This window comes from Danio aesculapii, chromosome 24, assembly GCF_903798145.1.
Source record: "Danio aesculapii chromosome 24, fDanAes4.1, whole genome shotgun sequence".
NCBI lineage: Eukaryota > Metazoa > Chordata > Actinopteri > Cypriniformes > Danionidae > Danio > Danio aesculapii.
In genome coordinates this window covers 2,669,471-2,686,204 of record NC_079458.1, presented here as the reverse complement: position 1 = coordinate 2,686,204, position 16,734 = coordinate 2,669,471, and the positions used below count along the sequence as shown (strand labels likewise).

General features: G+C 39.3%; 5 gene segments (V, D, J or C); 1 reads left to right on the top strand and 4 right to left on the bottom strand.

The window, feature by feature from the left end:
• Positions 1-343: 343 nt before the first annotated feature.
• On the bottom strand, positions 344-822 carry LOC130218914 (immunoglobulin kappa variable 1D-8-like). The segment is given in 2 exon segments: positions 344-657; positions 741-822. Coding segments are annotated over 2 exon segments (363 nt in total).
• A 1,800-nt stretch (positions 823-2,622) lies between these two features.
• Positions 2,623-5,695, top strand: LOC130218913 (Ig kappa-b4 chain C region-like). The segment is given in 3 exon segments: positions 2,623-2,631; positions 3,897-3,948; positions 5,157-5,695. Coding segments are annotated over 3 exon segments (396 nt in total).
• Positions 5,696-7,832: 2,137 nt separating this feature from the next.
• On the bottom strand, positions 7,833-8,336 carry LOC130218912 (Ig kappa chain V-III region PC 7940-like). The segment is given in 2 exon segments: positions 7,833-8,155; positions 8,239-8,336. Coding segments are annotated over 2 exon segments (372 nt in total).
• A 2,781-nt stretch (positions 8,337-11,117) lies between these two features.
• Positions 11,118-11,592, bottom strand: LOC130218911 (immunoglobulin kappa variable 1-12-like). The segment is given in 2 exon segments: positions 11,118-11,443; positions 11,535-11,592. Coding segments are annotated over 2 exon segments (375 nt in total).
• Positions 11,593-12,578: 986 nt separating this feature from the next.
• LOC130218387 (immunoglobulin kappa variable 4-1-like) lies at positions 12,579-13,258 on the bottom strand. The segment is given in 2 exon segments: positions 12,579-13,090; positions 13,192-13,258. Coding segments are annotated over 2 exon segments (378 nt in total).
• Between the last annotated feature and the right edge of the window lie 3,476 nt (positions 13,259-16,734).

The window sequence follows — 16,734 nt, the reverse complement described above, 5'->3', positions numbered from 1 at the left end:
TGAGGAAAACAGTCAATCGATTCACCGTCAGACTGAACAGATTCACTGATGCTCAATAATAAACATGGAGAAACACAGTCTGTCATCTTCAGTGGGGTTTTTACTCTTAAATAAAGATTCTGATAGAGACTCTGGTGAACAATGATGGACTTCTGGTTTATTTCTGTCCACTAATGCTTTGACTTTTGCTCTCTATGATGATGAAGAGCGACAGATTCATCTGGATGATTTTATTTCTGATGCTTGAGTGACTGTAGTTTCACATCCTCCTGTGAGCTGCTCCAGGATCAGTTCAGTCTCTGTGACTCTGACTGACTGACGGAGGTTTTTGTACCACTCTTTATCACTGTGTCAACACACCACCACTGTGGTAACTCTGACAGTAATAATGTCCAGCATCTTCAGTCTGGACTCCACTGATGCTCAGAGTGAAATCTGTTCCTTCATATTCTCCATCCCCACTGAATCGACTGAAACTCTCATCATAGAGATCATTCACCAGATAAATGATGAGTTTAGGAGCTTCTCCATGTTTCTGCTGATACCAAGCTAAACCATAGCCATATATTCCAGCATCAGTTTTACACTGTATTGTGGCGTTTTGTCCTTCAGGAACAGTCAGAAGTTCAGGCTGAGTCACAGTGATTCCTCTGGACGCTGCAGATCAACAACATTCATGAGTTTCAGCAAATCAAAGCAACATTAAAGCCTCCAGAATGAGCAGATTTCACTTCTGTTACCTGGAATAAAAGCTGTGAGAATCCAGATGAAGCCGCTGAAGAGATTCATTGTGTTTGCTGGGTTTGTACCGCGGTAAACAGCAGTGTGTTCTAAAGTGTTTGAGTCTGAACGCTATAAACACTCGGAGCGCTGAAGCATGAGCCGATGCAAAGTGACTCTCTGTGGAGAAAATCCTCCAAACACACACATCCAGAGGAAAAGGCTCCTGCTTTTGAGGCCTTTAAATGGCTTTCAGTGTTCAGACAATGATGTTTGTGTTTCTTCATCTCTAGAAGAGGTTCAACATCATTTCATTTTCTGTCTGTGTGTATCTCTGATGATTCACATTCAATTATCAGTCAACTGAATCACTAATACAGTGGTTCTCAAACTTTTAAGCCAGCGACCCCTAATGTAAGATCGACAAGAACTCGCGACCCCCCCCCACCCCACTCCCCACACTACAAAAGCATATACAAACAATAAAAATAACTTATTTTAAGCTGTTTGCAGTATTTTAACTATATTTACTAGCCTAAATATACAAATACTAGCCTAAATATACAAATAATTTCAGCTTCCCTTTCAATAGGATGGGTGTACTTGTTTTTGGCAACACAAAAGCTCCATTCGTGGCTTGATGGTGGATACAGCTACTTTCAGATCATCTTCGACATCAAGACATGATCGGTATTTGTTTTTTTTTATATGTAACAGCAGAAAAAGTCTGCTCACACAAATATGTAGACCCAAACGGAAGCAGTAGATCCATTGCCGCACAGGACTACTCTGTGTATTCGTCTGCTACTGCGATCAAGAATTCAGGCAGTGTAGAATTGGAAAATAAAGTTTTTCATGTTTGATCACTGGACAGCACAAGCAAAGCATCTTCCAGATTTGTGGGTCGAAGAGTCCTAGATTCAGAAAATGGTTCCTGTATCCGGTCATAGAGTTCTGGTTGCGTCTCTTTTGGAAAATACTTCTTGAATTGTTCCAAAAGGCTGCGGAAATGACCAGTGATGTGTTTTTCAGGCTTCCGAGACCCAGTCCATTCTCCTCCAGATGCTCTTCAAGCTCAGGAAACATCTTCACATTTCCTTGTTCAACTTGCTCAGCCCATTTTTCCAGTATTTTCATAAATGCATTGACTTTGTCAGTCATTGTCAGGATGTTTGTGTTTGGCCCTTGTAATGACAGATTAAGCATGTTCAGCTTTTCGAAAATACATGCCAAATAAGCAAGTTTTGACAACCAAGCTGGATCTTTCAGGCAGTGGGCGAATTCCAATTTTGAGTCTTTTAAGAACGAGTGCACTTCTCGAAGTTCATAAAAACGCGTGAGTGCCTTCCCTTGTGATAACCACCGGACTTCGGTGTGAAACAGCAATGCTTGGTGCTGTGAGCCCATCTCAATGAAAAGTGTGGCTAGTAGTCTGCTGTTTACTGGACGAGATTTAATGTGATTTATGACTTTCATTGCACATTTCAAAACACTGCTGAGTTCGGAATCAAGTGCTTTGCTAGCGAGAGCCTCGCGGTGTATGATACAGTGTGTAAACTTGACGTGAGGAGCCACTTCTAAAACCTTTGCCTTAAGTCCCTTGTTTTTACCGACTATTGCACCAGCACCATCAGTACATACACCAACCAACACAATTATCCCATGAAAGTCCCATCTCTTTTATTTTGGTGTCCAGTTTGATGAAAATGTCACTACCTGTACAAGTCCCTTCGAGCGCTGAGCAGAAGAGCATATCCTCATGCAGTTTTCTGTCAAATGTGTATTTGATGAACGCCAGCAACTGAGCGGAGTTTGACACATCAGTAGATTCGTCGACTTGCAGTGCATATTTTTTCCATTTATCCAATAGTTCAATTGACTCCTAATGTCATTTGCAATATCATGTACGCGGTGAGCGACTGTCGTTCGACAACAGCACAGTCATAAGCTCATTTGCTATTTTCTCACAATGCATGGCCCGACACATAGCCACAGCAGCGGGCTTTATCAGGATTTCCCCGATTGTGTGTGGTTTTTTGCTCCGCGCAATCAAGTACGACACCTTATAAGATGCTTTTAGGGAATTAGACGTAATTTTGGCTTGTTGACTTTGTATTTTGCCGGGCTTCATACTTTCATGAGCAAGCACTTCTGAACAGATTACACACTGAGGAAAATCTACGTTGTTGAGTAGAGCAGGTGAATCCATATGTTATGAATTCATCCTGAAATTTCCGATATTTCCTACTTTAGTCTGACGAGGTCTTGGTCTTCTGCTTAGTCAAAGTAGATGGTTCCGATGACTCCGGCAAACTGTCCGCAGTTCCCTCGACATTTTTAGATTTACGAATGACAAATTTATCTATCTCGGCAGGATGTGGGTTTTCATGTGCAGATGCGTGCTCGTGCTGTAATAACTAGCGAGCTAGCCGCTGCGCAGTGATGACGTTCGATTCACATGTTTTAAACACTCTTAAGATTAATCGGTACAATATTTGTAGCATTCACTTGTGATATTGAAAAATATATATTATAATCGCAAAAAATGACACAATTTTCAAATCCCTTCCGCGACCCCTTGAAATTACTCCGCGACCCCCACACTACACTAATAGACTCAATTATGTGAATTTAACTAGAGGTCAAAGGTCATTACACTGATCAAAATGAAGGATTTATGAACACCAAATGAACGTGATAGCAGAGAAAGGCACAGCCAATCACAATGTCCATATGTGTTTGGGGGAGATGGAGAACAGGATTGAACCCTTTCTGTGCATTTACCTTAATGAAAGTTGACCGCATTATTTTATATTGGACGTGAATAAATTACTGATGGGTCATTTCAGTTATGGCTGGATATTGGTCTGGACACGTCTCCTCCACCCATGCTAACTCTACAGCCTTGTCCCAAAGAGTTTCCTTTGATTTCAGGAGTGTGTAGATGTTTATCAGGTGGTTTCAGAGTTTGGACTTCAGATACACATCATTTCTACACATGTTCCCCTTGTTGATCAGCCAGTGATGGCTCATTTTAATAATGAGAAATGAAATGAGCATTAAATGAAGAAGATTAATGTGCTGTGTGAACGTGTGTGTGTGTAAAGATGTGTGTGTTGTGAGCCTCAGCTCAGTCAGTGAAGCGTTCAGAGGTTTTTGTTCAGCCGCTCTATTAGTTTGTATCACTGTGGTACACTTTCGGCAGCGGCACCAAACTGGATGTTGGCAGTAAGTAAATAAACATATTATTAATAATAAAACAGAGGATTGTTGAATAATTTCTGGTCATTTATAGACAGAAAGCACTTTTCCAGTTGATCATATTTTGTAATATTATGTTCTGTGCTGTTAGTAAACAGTGAGTGTTTGTCAGTCGACACCGTACAGAGGATTTTCTCTGTTGCAGGATCTTTTGTTTTCAAACTACATTAAATCTTTTCTTGCTTTATAAGTTTTTCTAAATGGCAGCAATTACAGTAAATAACTTATTAAAGGCTGCTATTTTAACAGCACTTCAACATATAAGATGAACTTTGAACAACTTCTTAACATTTACATTTTGGTGTTGATTTAAAAATGACAAGCAGAAATCTTTGTTTTTCTATCTATTTAGTTTGAAGAACTTGACTGTTTTTAAACTGTATCTAATATTTATTCATGATCATCAAGATATTATGCTTAAATGATAGTGGATAAGTGTGTAGAATCGTATCTGACAGATGCTTTTCAGCAAAGAGAGTTACAGTGAAGATGATCCTGAAACTGACCCAGAATCAGGAAGGTCTCTTCAGTGGAACTCTCAGTGCTTTGCTGATCACAGACTCTGCATGAGTTGTGTTTCTGACATTCATTCAGATTCAGCTTTTCAAGTTAAATCAGACCTCAAATCCTCAATGATCTCTGTCTTTACTCAGTCAACAAATGTTCTTTGAGAGTTTTTGGTTTAGTTGAGCTGGATATTGCGGACGCTGAACGTTTTAAAAGATGTTAAATGCACACGTGTGTTACTGAACGTTATTCTGGATGGAGGATTTGGGTTTATTTAAAGTTTTATTTGTTCATTAATCAGCATATTTACTCTGAACATGTTCTCTTCTAACAGTAATTATGAATATGATCGTGTAAATGAAGTCAAACTTTAATTAGTGACTGCTGAGTGTTTAGAAGATGCTGAATTTACACACAATTGAGTCTCTAAATGACTGTTTAGACTGAACGTGACACTTTACTGAGTTCTGTTCAGGGTTTTTAACCATAATAATATTTATTTTAATTTAATATATATTAATATACAGAGTGAACTTTATTCTGAACCTGTTATTATCTTCATGGAGGAATCATTGTTCATTGAGTAATGCTTGTTCTCCAGTGAGTGAATGAGTGTGTGTGTGTCTCCTGGTCACTGCTGTGTTTGTCTGCTCTTCTTCTCTCCTCAGCCGTCTCTCCTCCTCAAGTGAGCGTCCTGACGCCCTCCAGTGCAGAGATCTCCTCCAAGCGGACGGCTACACTGCTGTGTGTGGCCAACAAGGGCTTCCCGTCTGACTGGAGGCTGGTCTGGAAGGTGTCCGGCGGCAGCAGCAGCAGCGGGGGTCAGGAGAGCAGAAGTGCTGGGCTCCTGGAGAAGGACGGTCTGTACAGCTGGAGCAGCAGCCTGACTCTCACTGAGCAGCAGTGGATGGAGAGCGACTCAGTGAGCTGTGAGGCCACACGGAGCGGCCAGCCTGCGCACACTGTAGAATACACTGTGAAGAGACCGCAGTGTTCAGAGTAGATCTGCAGCACACACACCACATCTGTGTGTCTCTCTGTGTGTGTGTGTGTGCTTTACTCACATTCACTGCACTTCAGCACACACACACTTGGCTGTGTTTCAGTCTCTCTGTGTGCTCTGCTCTGCTTTCTGTCTTTCACAGCAGACTAAATGTGTGGAGTTTCTTATTCTGTCATCATTTGATTGTAATTCAGTCAATAAATAAAGCTGTAAGTGTCTGTCTTTGAGTCTTGTGTGTCCTCTTTATTTCAGGACAGTAACAGTGTGTGTTTCTGTGTGTGTTTAGTTTCTGCTTCATGTTTGATCAATAATCTTCAGTCAGTGGAGCATGAAAACACCTGCAGATTCAGGAGGAACAGAAACATGCAGATCACTCCTCAACATCACTCATACACTGACAGAGGAGCTGAACATGATAAAGAGAGATTTGGGTTATTTAGTACATAGGAAACATAATAAATGCTGTTTTCAGTTAGTTTCAATAGAAATGTTTATTTTTCATCTGATTTATTTACAGTAGTTTGTGAAGTCATATTTTCTGTCTTTTAGTAGACTTATTAAATGAGAGACTTGCTTTGTTCACCAAATAAGTGGATCTAATTGGATTTACTTCAAACTTTATTTACAGAGCACAATTTTACACAAACGTAGCTGATCCAAAGTGCTTCACAATAAAATAAAATATTTAATAAAATAAATCTTGCATTAAAATGTAAGAAAAGGAAATATTTGGGTGAATATATATATATATATATATATATATATATATATATATATATATATATATATATATATATATATATGATACTAAAATACAGATAAGATGTATGCGTCACTCAAAGGCAAGGGAGTAAAAATAAGTCTTTAAGTTAGATTTAAAGGCATCTAATGATGAAGAAATGCTGATGTTCAGAGGGAGACCGTTCCAGAGCCTTGGGGCCGCAACACAGAAAGCTCGATCACCTTTTGATTTGCAGAGAGACCGAGCGACAGACAAAAGAAACTGATCATGGGATCTTAACGGTCTACAAGCTGTATGGCCTAATAAGTTCACTGATATAGACCAGGGCAGAATTGTGTAATGCTTTATAAGTGTAAAGAAGGATTTTAAAATCAACTCTGAGTTTTATAGGAAGCCAGTGCAATAAGGCGAGGACAGGGGAGAAATATGATCTCTTTACTTAGTTCCTGTTATTAATCTGGCAGCTGCATTCTGAACCAGCTAGCATTGGCTTCCTGTACAGTTTAGGATACATTTTAAGATTTTAGTTTTGGTGTTTAAATGCCTAAATAGACTAGCACCAAGATACTTGTCCTCATTAATCCAATTGTACACTCCATCAAGGGCACTTAGATGTACTGATCAGCCACTTTTGGCTGTTCCACGTGCAAGGTTAAAAACCAGGGGGGACCGTGCCTTTGCAGTGGTGGCCCCCAAACTTTGGAATAATTTGCCTCCTTACGTTAGGCAGGCCGCAACCCTTTCTGTTTTTAAATCAAGTCTTAAAACCCATTTTTACTCTTTGGCTTTTAATACCATATGAGAGTCATGTGTCTGTTGAATTTGTCCTTTGTTTTAAATGGTGTATGTGTGTACAGCACTTTGGTAAGCACTTGTTGTTCTTAAAGCGCTTTATAAATAAACTTTGACTTGACTTGAGCTATAACCGAGAGAGTGTTGACTGAGGTAGACCAATGTACAAAGAGTTACAGTAGTCTAACCGAAAGGAGATTAAAGCATGGGTTACAATTTCTAGATCTTTTTTTAGAAAGAAATGGTTTAACTTTTGCCACTAATCTAAGTTATAAAAGGCTGCTCTTCACAACTGTGTTTACATGCTTATCAAACTGCAAAAGTGGATCAAAAATAACTCCCAAGATTCTCAGTGTGCAGACTGTCGTTGAGGAATCCTAGCTGAGTTTTAATTAAATAGTTTGTAGCAGCAGGACCTAATAATGGCACTTCAGTTTTATTTTCATTTAGCTGCAGAGAGTTATTGGTCATCCAGGTCTTAATGTCAGGCATAAGTAAAGGTCTTCTAATGATAAATCATTTCCTAGTTTGATAGGAATAATTTTATAAGCTTTTACTTATGATACTACCAAATTATTCTGCAAAAACCCAAGAATCTTTAACAAAATTCTGTGCAGAAACAGCTAGAAGACAGATTCTGTCTGGCCCTAGTCATAACTCAGTGTGTTGATCTGTGTGTAGTGTGTGTGTGTGTGTGTGTGTTTGTCCTCTGTGTGTCAGTAGAGTGTTCAGTGTTTGAGCTGCTCCAGGATCAGTTCAATCTCTGTGACTCTGACTGACTGACGGAGGTTTTTGTACCACTCTTTATCACTGTGTCAACACATCACCACTGTTGATTTCATGAACACTCTGACAGTAATAATGTCCAGCATCTTCAGTCTGGACTCCACTGATGCTCAGAGTGAAATCTGTTCCTTCCAATTCTCCATCCCCACTGAATCGACTGAAACTCTGATTATAAAGGTTATTCACCAGATAAATGATGAGTTTAGGAGCTTCTCCATGTTTCTGCTGATACCAAGCTAAACCAAAGCCCTCTATTTCAACATCAGTTTTACACTGTATTCTGGCGTTTTGTCCTTCAGGAACAGTCAGAAGTTCAGGCTGAGTCACAGTGATTCCTCTGGACGCTGCAGATCAACAACATTCATGAGTTTCAGCAAATCAAAGCAACATTAAAGCCTCCAGAATGAGCAGATTTCACTTCTGTTACCTGGAATAAAAGCTGTGAGAATCCAGATGAAGCCGCTGAAGAGATTCATTGTGTTTGCTGGGTTTGTACCGCGGTAAACAGCAGTGTGTTATAAAGTGTTTGAGTCTGAACGCTATAAACACTCGGAGCGCTGAAGCATGAGCCGATGCAAAGTGACTCTCTGTGGAGAAAATCCTCCAAACACACACATCCAGAGGAAAAGGCTCCTGCTTTTGAGGCCTTTAAATGGCTTTCAGTGTTCAGACAATGATGTTTGTGTTTCTTCATCTCTAGAAGAGGTTCAACATCATTTCATTTTCTGTCTGTGTGTATCTCTGATGATTCACATTCAATTATCAGTCAACTGAATCACTAATAGACTCAATTCTGGGACTTTAATAACAGGTCAAAGGTCATTAAACGGATCAAAATGAAGCATTTATGAAGCCCAAATGAACATGTGAAGAGTCTTGTTGATGCTGTTCTAGATTTAGATGTTTTCTAGTGTTCTGCTCTGAGAGTCCTTTAGAGAAGATGAATCTACTGTAGTGAAATCCCTTCAGCTCAATAATGATGAGTGCTGTTGATCAGAGCTGATGCTGATCTCAGATCAGTGTTTATCTGCTGTTTTCTCTCTTTCTCTGCTGGAGTTTGTGTTCATCTGAGTGTGACGGAGGTGACGGAGCGGCCAGTCTGCGCGCACTGCAGGAGACACTGTGATGAGACAGCAGTGTTCAGAGTAGATCTGCAGCACACACACCACATCTGTGTGTCTCTCTGTGTGTGTGTGCGCTTTACTCACATTCACTGCACTTCAGCACACACACTGGCTGTGTTTCAGTCTCTCTGTGTGCTCTGCTCTGCTTTCTGTCTTTCACAGCAGACTAAATGTGTGGAGTTTCTCATTCTGTCATCATTTGATTGTAATTATTCAATAAATAAAGCTGTAAGTGTCTGTCTTTGAGTCTTGTGTGTCCTCTTTATTTCAGGACAGTAACAGTGTGTGTTTCTGTGTGTGTTTAGTTTCTGCTTCATGTTTGATCAATAATCTTCAGTCAGTGGAGCATGAAAACAGCTGCAGATTCAGGAGGAACAGAAACATGCAGATCACTCATACACTGATAGAGACGCAGAAACACTGTTTTAGCTTATTTAGTTGATGAACAACATGACTAGCTCATACTGAAGTTAACAGATGTCTTTATATAATTCTTTGTAAAGATTTTCATTTTATGATGGTGTGAATATTGTCTTTTGTTTGGCTCTCCTGTTGTGTTTACAGAAGTCAGTGTTGAATTTAGGACAGTTAGATTGAGGACAGTTTAACGTATTTGTCATAAAGACCTGACAGAATCTGCCTATTTGCTTTGTAACATGTTAAATGTTACTATTATTATTTATTTATTTTTTTATTTCATTGTGTATTGTCTGGCATGTTGACATGCAATACTGCTTCCGACCTCCGGGGGCACTAGGTTGATTTGCACCCTTATAAAGTGAGTACCCTTACAAATGAGTACATGTGTCTTTTATTTGATATGTTATGTGTAAACAGTTATGTCATTTTTGTTTGCTTGTTTTAGAAAGGACTGTTTATATGTTGCTATCCTTGTGCCTCTGGTTTGCTGTTCTCACTGGGATACACCAAGTTTATCCAATTTCTTGGGGAGCAACACAAAACTCACTTAAACAAGGCAAATTGTCTGTTTTTCTACAAACAACCACCTTTCTTCTAAGGAGTCACAGGACATCATACGTGATTTATTGCATCGCTCTCAAGTGCTCTAAGTCAGTGTTTCCCAACCCTGTTCCTGGAGGCACACCAACAGTTCATGTTTTGGATGTCTCCCTCATCTGACCCATTAACTTCAGGTTTTGGAGTCTCTTCTAATGTTCTGATGATTTGTTTCAGGTGTGTTTGATTAGGGAGAGGATAAAAATGTGGACCGTTGGCGTGCATTCAGGAACAGGGTTGGGAAATTCTGCATTAGAAGAGACTCCAAAACCTGAAGTTAATGGGTCAGATGAGGGAGACATCCAAAACATGAACTGTTGGTGTGCCTCCAGGAACAGGGTTGGGAAACACTGCTCTAAGTGATAAGTGGTCACTGACCTTTTTTTGTTTTTTTAGAAAGACTATTTAGTTTCTGACTTTAGTATATCTCGTTTATTTTTGTTGTGATGTTTTTTTTGTTTGTTTATTTGGTAATAAATCCATGCATGCGTGTAAAATAAGAGTTTACAATTGATATCATTTTGTTTCAAGAGAGTGTTAATCAGTATAGCCAAATTCTGTAGAACCCCCTCAGAGTGATACCAAATCGAGGAGAGGAGGTGTTGCAATTTATTGAACAAATGAAGTTTTATTTTAGGTTTATGATGGAAATCCAGTTCAATTCAGTTGTTTGGTGAATAAAGCTACAGCAGATCTCTGGAACAACAGTGAAGTTCTGTGGGCAGTTTCTGTGTGTGTCTCAGTGTTGATCTGTGTTACAAGAGTTCACTCTTAGCTGATGATTTATAATGTAAAGGTGTATTTGGCATGCTGTCCCAGCCCAGGAGTGTTTACTGAGAAGAGTCTGAGCTCAGGTAGATCCTGAAAGCACCTTCCTCTATTTTTAGAGAAAAATAAAGGGGGAAACTGGAGTGGATGAGGAGATTCTTGAAATCTAAGATGGCTGGGGTAGGGGGAGTAACCTATTTATTGGCAGTAGTATTCGTCTGATTGGTTGGTCGTGTGATTGTTGATGCGAGACCAGCCATCATCTGCACATGATCCTCTCAATGTTTATAAAACACCATGTAGTGTGTGTGTGTGTCCTCTGTGTGTCAGTAGAGTGTTCAGTTAAAGGGATCAGTTCAGTCTCTGTGGCTGACGGAGGTTTTTGTACCACTCTTTATCACTGTGTCAACACTGGACCACTGTGGAAACTCTGACAGTAATAATGTCCAGCATCTTCAGTCTGGACTCCACTGATGCTCAGAGTGAAATCCCTGTTAGATCCACTGCCACTGAATCTAGATGCAGTTCCTGACTGAAGCTTTTTCACATAATAGATCAGGAGTTTAGGAGCTTCTCCAGGTTTCTGTAAATACCAGGCTAAACCTTCATCTCCATCATCCCATCTGCGCACATTTGTGCTGGTTCTGCAGGTGATTGTGACGGGTTTGTCTGGTTCTGCTGTCATTGAGGGACTCTGAGTGACGCTGATCTGTCCTCCACACTCTGAAACACAAGAAGAAGAAGAAAATCAGCTCTAAATATATCGACAATCCACTTGAAGAAAGGAGTGAATATGAAACAGAGCTGGACAAACCTTGAGCAAACACTGTGAGAGTCCAGATGAAGATGATGATGAAGGTCATGATGAAGATTGTTGTGTGTGTCAGTGATGAAGTGTTCAACTCACAGCACTATAAACACTCACAGCACTCAATATGCAAACACACACACACACACACACACACACACACACACACACAGGCTTTGCTAATAAGCCGCGTCTGAAGTGTAATATCTTTGCACTCAGCTAATACCCAAACAGAAAGAAGCTATATAGACATATATGTTTTAATATAGGTGTTGATATAGGTTTTTAATATAAGTGACGTAATAAAAACCTACATCAAAACCTATTATAAAACATATATAGCTTCTTTCTGTGTGGGCTCTCACTTAATTGCCATAGTTAAACTCCATAACACCATTGCATGTATTACCAATTTTAAGTGTTCGCACATACACACACGTTTTGTAATTTTTTAGTTCCTAGTTATTGCCTTAACAATAGAAAATATGAGCTAGACATCATGTATGACAGCTGCCAAAGTGAGATAAGAGCTATATAGGAGACTTTTCTTGTATGTACATACTGTATAGAGCTTATATGTGGACATAAAGAGGCAATACAGGACACCTATATGGCCTGTTTATGCACAAATGCACCTCAGTTTTGCCTATATGTGGAATATATACACAAATACAGTGTGCAGTGTATATATTATCATAAATGCACATATATACTGTATATAGGTTTCATATATGTGCTTATGTCCTCATATGGGTTCTTTCCATGTGGGTAGAGTTGAACTGTAATAGTGAACACAGCTGCACTGAGCATTAATGTCAAATGAAGCTCTTGTGGTTTGATCTGCTCTATTCTGAGCTGCAGAAACTCTGAACACTGTTTGATTGGTTTAACGCTCTGAACTGGAACAGATTCACTTTCAATACTGAACAGATTCACTGATGCTCAATAATAAACATGGAGAAACACAGTCTGTCATCTTCAGTGGGGTTTTTACTCTTAAATAAAGATTCTGATAGAGACTCTGGTGAACAATGATGGACTTCTGGTTTATTTGTGTCCACTAATGCTTTGACTTTTGCTCTCTATGATGATGAAGAGCGACAGATTCATCTGGATGATTTTATTTCTGATGCTTGAGTGACTGTAGTTTCACATCCTCCTGTGAGCTGCTCCAGGATCAGTTCAGTCTCTGTGACTCTGACTGACTGATGGAGGTTTTTGTACCACTCTTTATCACTGTGTCAACACACCACCACTGTGGTAACTCTGACAGTAATAATGTCCAGCATCTTCAGTCTGGACTCCACTGATGCTCAGAGTGAAATCAACATTAGATCCACTGCCACTGAATCTAGATGCAGTTCCTGATTGACGGCTGCTTGTTCCATAGATCAGGAGTTTTGGAGCTTCTCCTGGTTTCTGTAAGTACCAGCTAACACACTGTTTACTACTGCAACAACACACTGGATCACTGCTGAATCTGCAGTTGACAGTGAGTGATCGTCCAGGTTCAGAGAGCAGCACTGAGGGAGTTTGAGTCACTGTCACCTGACCAATACATTCTGCCAGAGGAGAAACATTAGAAATGATTGTTATAATCATATATAAGATCACAACACAGAAACACAAGTCAATAACACACATAATGTTGAGGGACACACACCTCCACATAATGCTGCCAGTGTCCAGATCAATATGCTGCTGAAGGTCATTGTTGTTCTTGTAGGTTCAGTTGTTGATCAGGTTTTCTGTTTGTCAGAGTTATAAACACATGCAGAGCACTGAAGCGTGTGGCGCTCATGTAAAACACTCCACATGCAAACACTGATGGAGTGAAACTGGTGTAATCTCTTTTACTCAACAGGAAAACCTCACTCACAGATGTGCATGACGGTGTGTTCAGTATATTAGTGTAAATAACTAAACTACACTATTATAATGTTAAACTATCATGTTGCAGGAGTTTGGATGGTTTAAGATAAACTATAAGTACTGAATAAATCATATCACTGTTTGTTTGCAGTCATCAATGTGGTCATTAGTGTTTGCTTTATCCTAAATCCTATGTTTTGTTGGCTATTTTATCTGTCTGTTTGTATGTTTTAATGAGGATAAATATTTAGTTTATGTTTGAAGTCAAAGGTGAGACTATTGAGAGACTAAGTGTTATAAAACAGTCAGTCATTTAAGCGATTTGTTTAACAAATGCTTTACTGATGTGACGCCTGCTGGGTGAAACTGTACATGCAACTGAAAACATTCATTACAAGCTCAAGTGTGTTCATTCATTTTTCTTTAGCTTAGTGTCTTATTTATCAGGGGTCGCCACAGTGGATTTAACCACCACCTATTCCAGCATATGTTTTACACAGCGGATACCCTTCCAGCTGCAACCCAGTACTGGGAAACACCCATATACTACGGCCAATTTAGTTAATTCCCCTATAGCGGATGTGTTTGGACTGTGGAGGAAACCGGAGCACCCGGAGGAAACCCACACCAACATGGGGCGAACAAGCAAACTGCACACAGAAATCCCAACTGACCCAGCCAGGACTTGAACCAGTGACCTTCTTGCTGTGAGGCCACAGTGCTAACTATTGAGCCACCATGTGGCCATATACACTGATGTCTTCCAAATTTAACAAAAATGAATGTATGGATGTATACAGGACATTTATTGTCTATATTTGTAACCAACAAAGCCAGTTAACTGTAAATACTGTTATATAAATATTTTTATTTTTTATTTCTTAGTTGTACAGTTAGAAAAGTCAACAATGCAGATATTGGACATAAATACTTCAGCATTTTGTTTTTGTCATGGAATTTTTATTCCTGCAAATAGCATTTTACATTTTACAACAACCCACAAAACAATCCCCAAATAAAACAATCAACATCTAAAAAAATTAAATGAAAATAAAAAATAGTGAATAATAATTATAAATAAAATATATACAAATACAGAAAAAAATAACAAACCATATACATGCATATATACTTTCACTCAGTCCACATCTAAGTTTTAAAGTGATTAAAGAATACAGTATATGCTGAAGCATGCTAATAGGACTTTTAATTTGCCAGTAACCTGGGTTAAGCGCTTCCGGTGTGTGTCAGATTGTACAAGAAGCACTGCGTTAAATTACATTTCCCCCACCATGTCCTTATAATATGAGCATTTATTTTACCACAGTATATTCAATGGAGCTTCCATGCTAGCCTGCCGATTCTGACGGGCGCGTGCGAGTAAACGGCTTTTGTCTTGTTTTACGCTTGAGCAACTAAATGAATGCTAAAGTCTGTTTAACTGATTGTATTTTAATGACATTACAACATCGATGCTGCAAAAGGAACCGTATAAAATGGGAAAAAACTCACAATAACAGGAAGTTTATCAGTATCGGAAACACACTAGCACGGCATATAACCTAAACGATAAATAGGTGCCATTTTTCAAAAAACTGGTCTCTCCAACCTCTGATATTGTATTTAATTTTCTCAAGTTTTAAAATGAAAAGTCTTTGAGCCACAATGGAATAGAGGGAGGTTGTGGTCCAAGACAACAGTATTCTGCACCTAGCTGGAAGAGATGCAAAAGTCACAGTGTCAGAGTGTCTCCGGTTTAAAGGTCGACACTGAGAGCGAACACCAAAGATTGCAATTAAAGGGGAAACAGCTAACTTGACCCCAGAATATCAGAAACAGTTTTAAAGAAAGTAATCCCTTTGTCATTTTTGTTTATTTTATTTAAATGTCTTTCTGTGCTCTTGTGTAGATATGCATGCATGTATGTATGTATGTATGTATGCATGTATATATGTATGTATGCATGTATATATGTATGTATGCATGTATGTATGTATGTATGTATGCATGTATGTATGTATGTATGTATGCATGCATGCATGTGTGTGTGTGTATGCATGTATGTATGTATGTGTGTGTGTATGTATGTATGTATGCATGCGTGTGTGTGTGTGTGTGTGTATGTATGCATGTATGTATTCTGTGCTTCTTAAAACCACAAACTGTTTGTGTGTTTGTGCACACTTGGTGATAAATGTGAATGCTGAATCTAAATCATATAGCGACATCTGTTGTTAAAAACTAAGCCCAGAATCAATTCATGAGATAATTGCAATGCATTCATTAACCTATAGTCATTTAACAGATGCCTTTGTCCAAAGTGACTTACTGTAGCATGGAGGAGGCATTCAGTGACTCAACAAGAAGAGGCAATACACACAACAAATGCTAATTATACAAAGGAACTGCTAGTGCTGAGAGAATGAAGTGCTAGAGTAAGGAGAGGGAGTGTGTTTTTTTTTATAGAGAGAAGGTGGTTTGTCAAGCCCACTCACCTATCTGAAGCACACTTGATTAATGCACAATGTTTATTATAGAGGGATTTGTAAAGGCTGATTTATACCTCTGCGTCGAGTGATCGACGTGACCCACATCGCCTGCTCTGCATGAAGTCGTGCATTTATACTTTTGCAATAACATTTAGAGGTGGGAACCGGCGAACTTTAATCGCAGAGAGATGCCCAAAGTAGGGCCCGCGGGTCAAAGTAAGCCAATTGTAACCTTTGATTTGGCCCTCCAGCTCATCTGAGAGGAAAGTGAGAATAATGGAGAGGGATTGCTGAGCTACAAAAAAGCAAACTGAAATTAAATGTTTCAATTGAATCTGTTCGATAACTAGGCAAAAACTAGCGTAATTCTGTTATAAATTAGATTGCTTTGTTTTTACTGTATTGAGTTCATTATACAATGTAAACACACCGTATTATTTAATATAAAGCAATGCTTTCTAGTTATTTGTAAACATTATTAAATAAATTTGAAAATTAGCTATGGCACCTATATTTACCTTTGGCCCACTAGCCTCTGTCAAGTTTGGTTTTTGCCCTTTATAAGAAAACGTTTGAGCACCCCTGAAGTGAACAATTTTATCTTTGAGCTCCTTCACGGGACTCAACTTGTAAACACTCACTGCATCAGGCTCGTGGCCCTTAGCACCGCCCACACTCTTCACCACTACCAAACCGACCAATCACAAAGCTTGCGCCAGTGCATCATTGCGAGGTGTAGTTACATTATTTGAGAGGTGCACGTCAGTGAGGGCTATGTGTCAGCGCAAAGGCTGCACCAAAGCATACGTGTGCGCTTGACGCAGAAGTATAAATCAGCCTTTTAG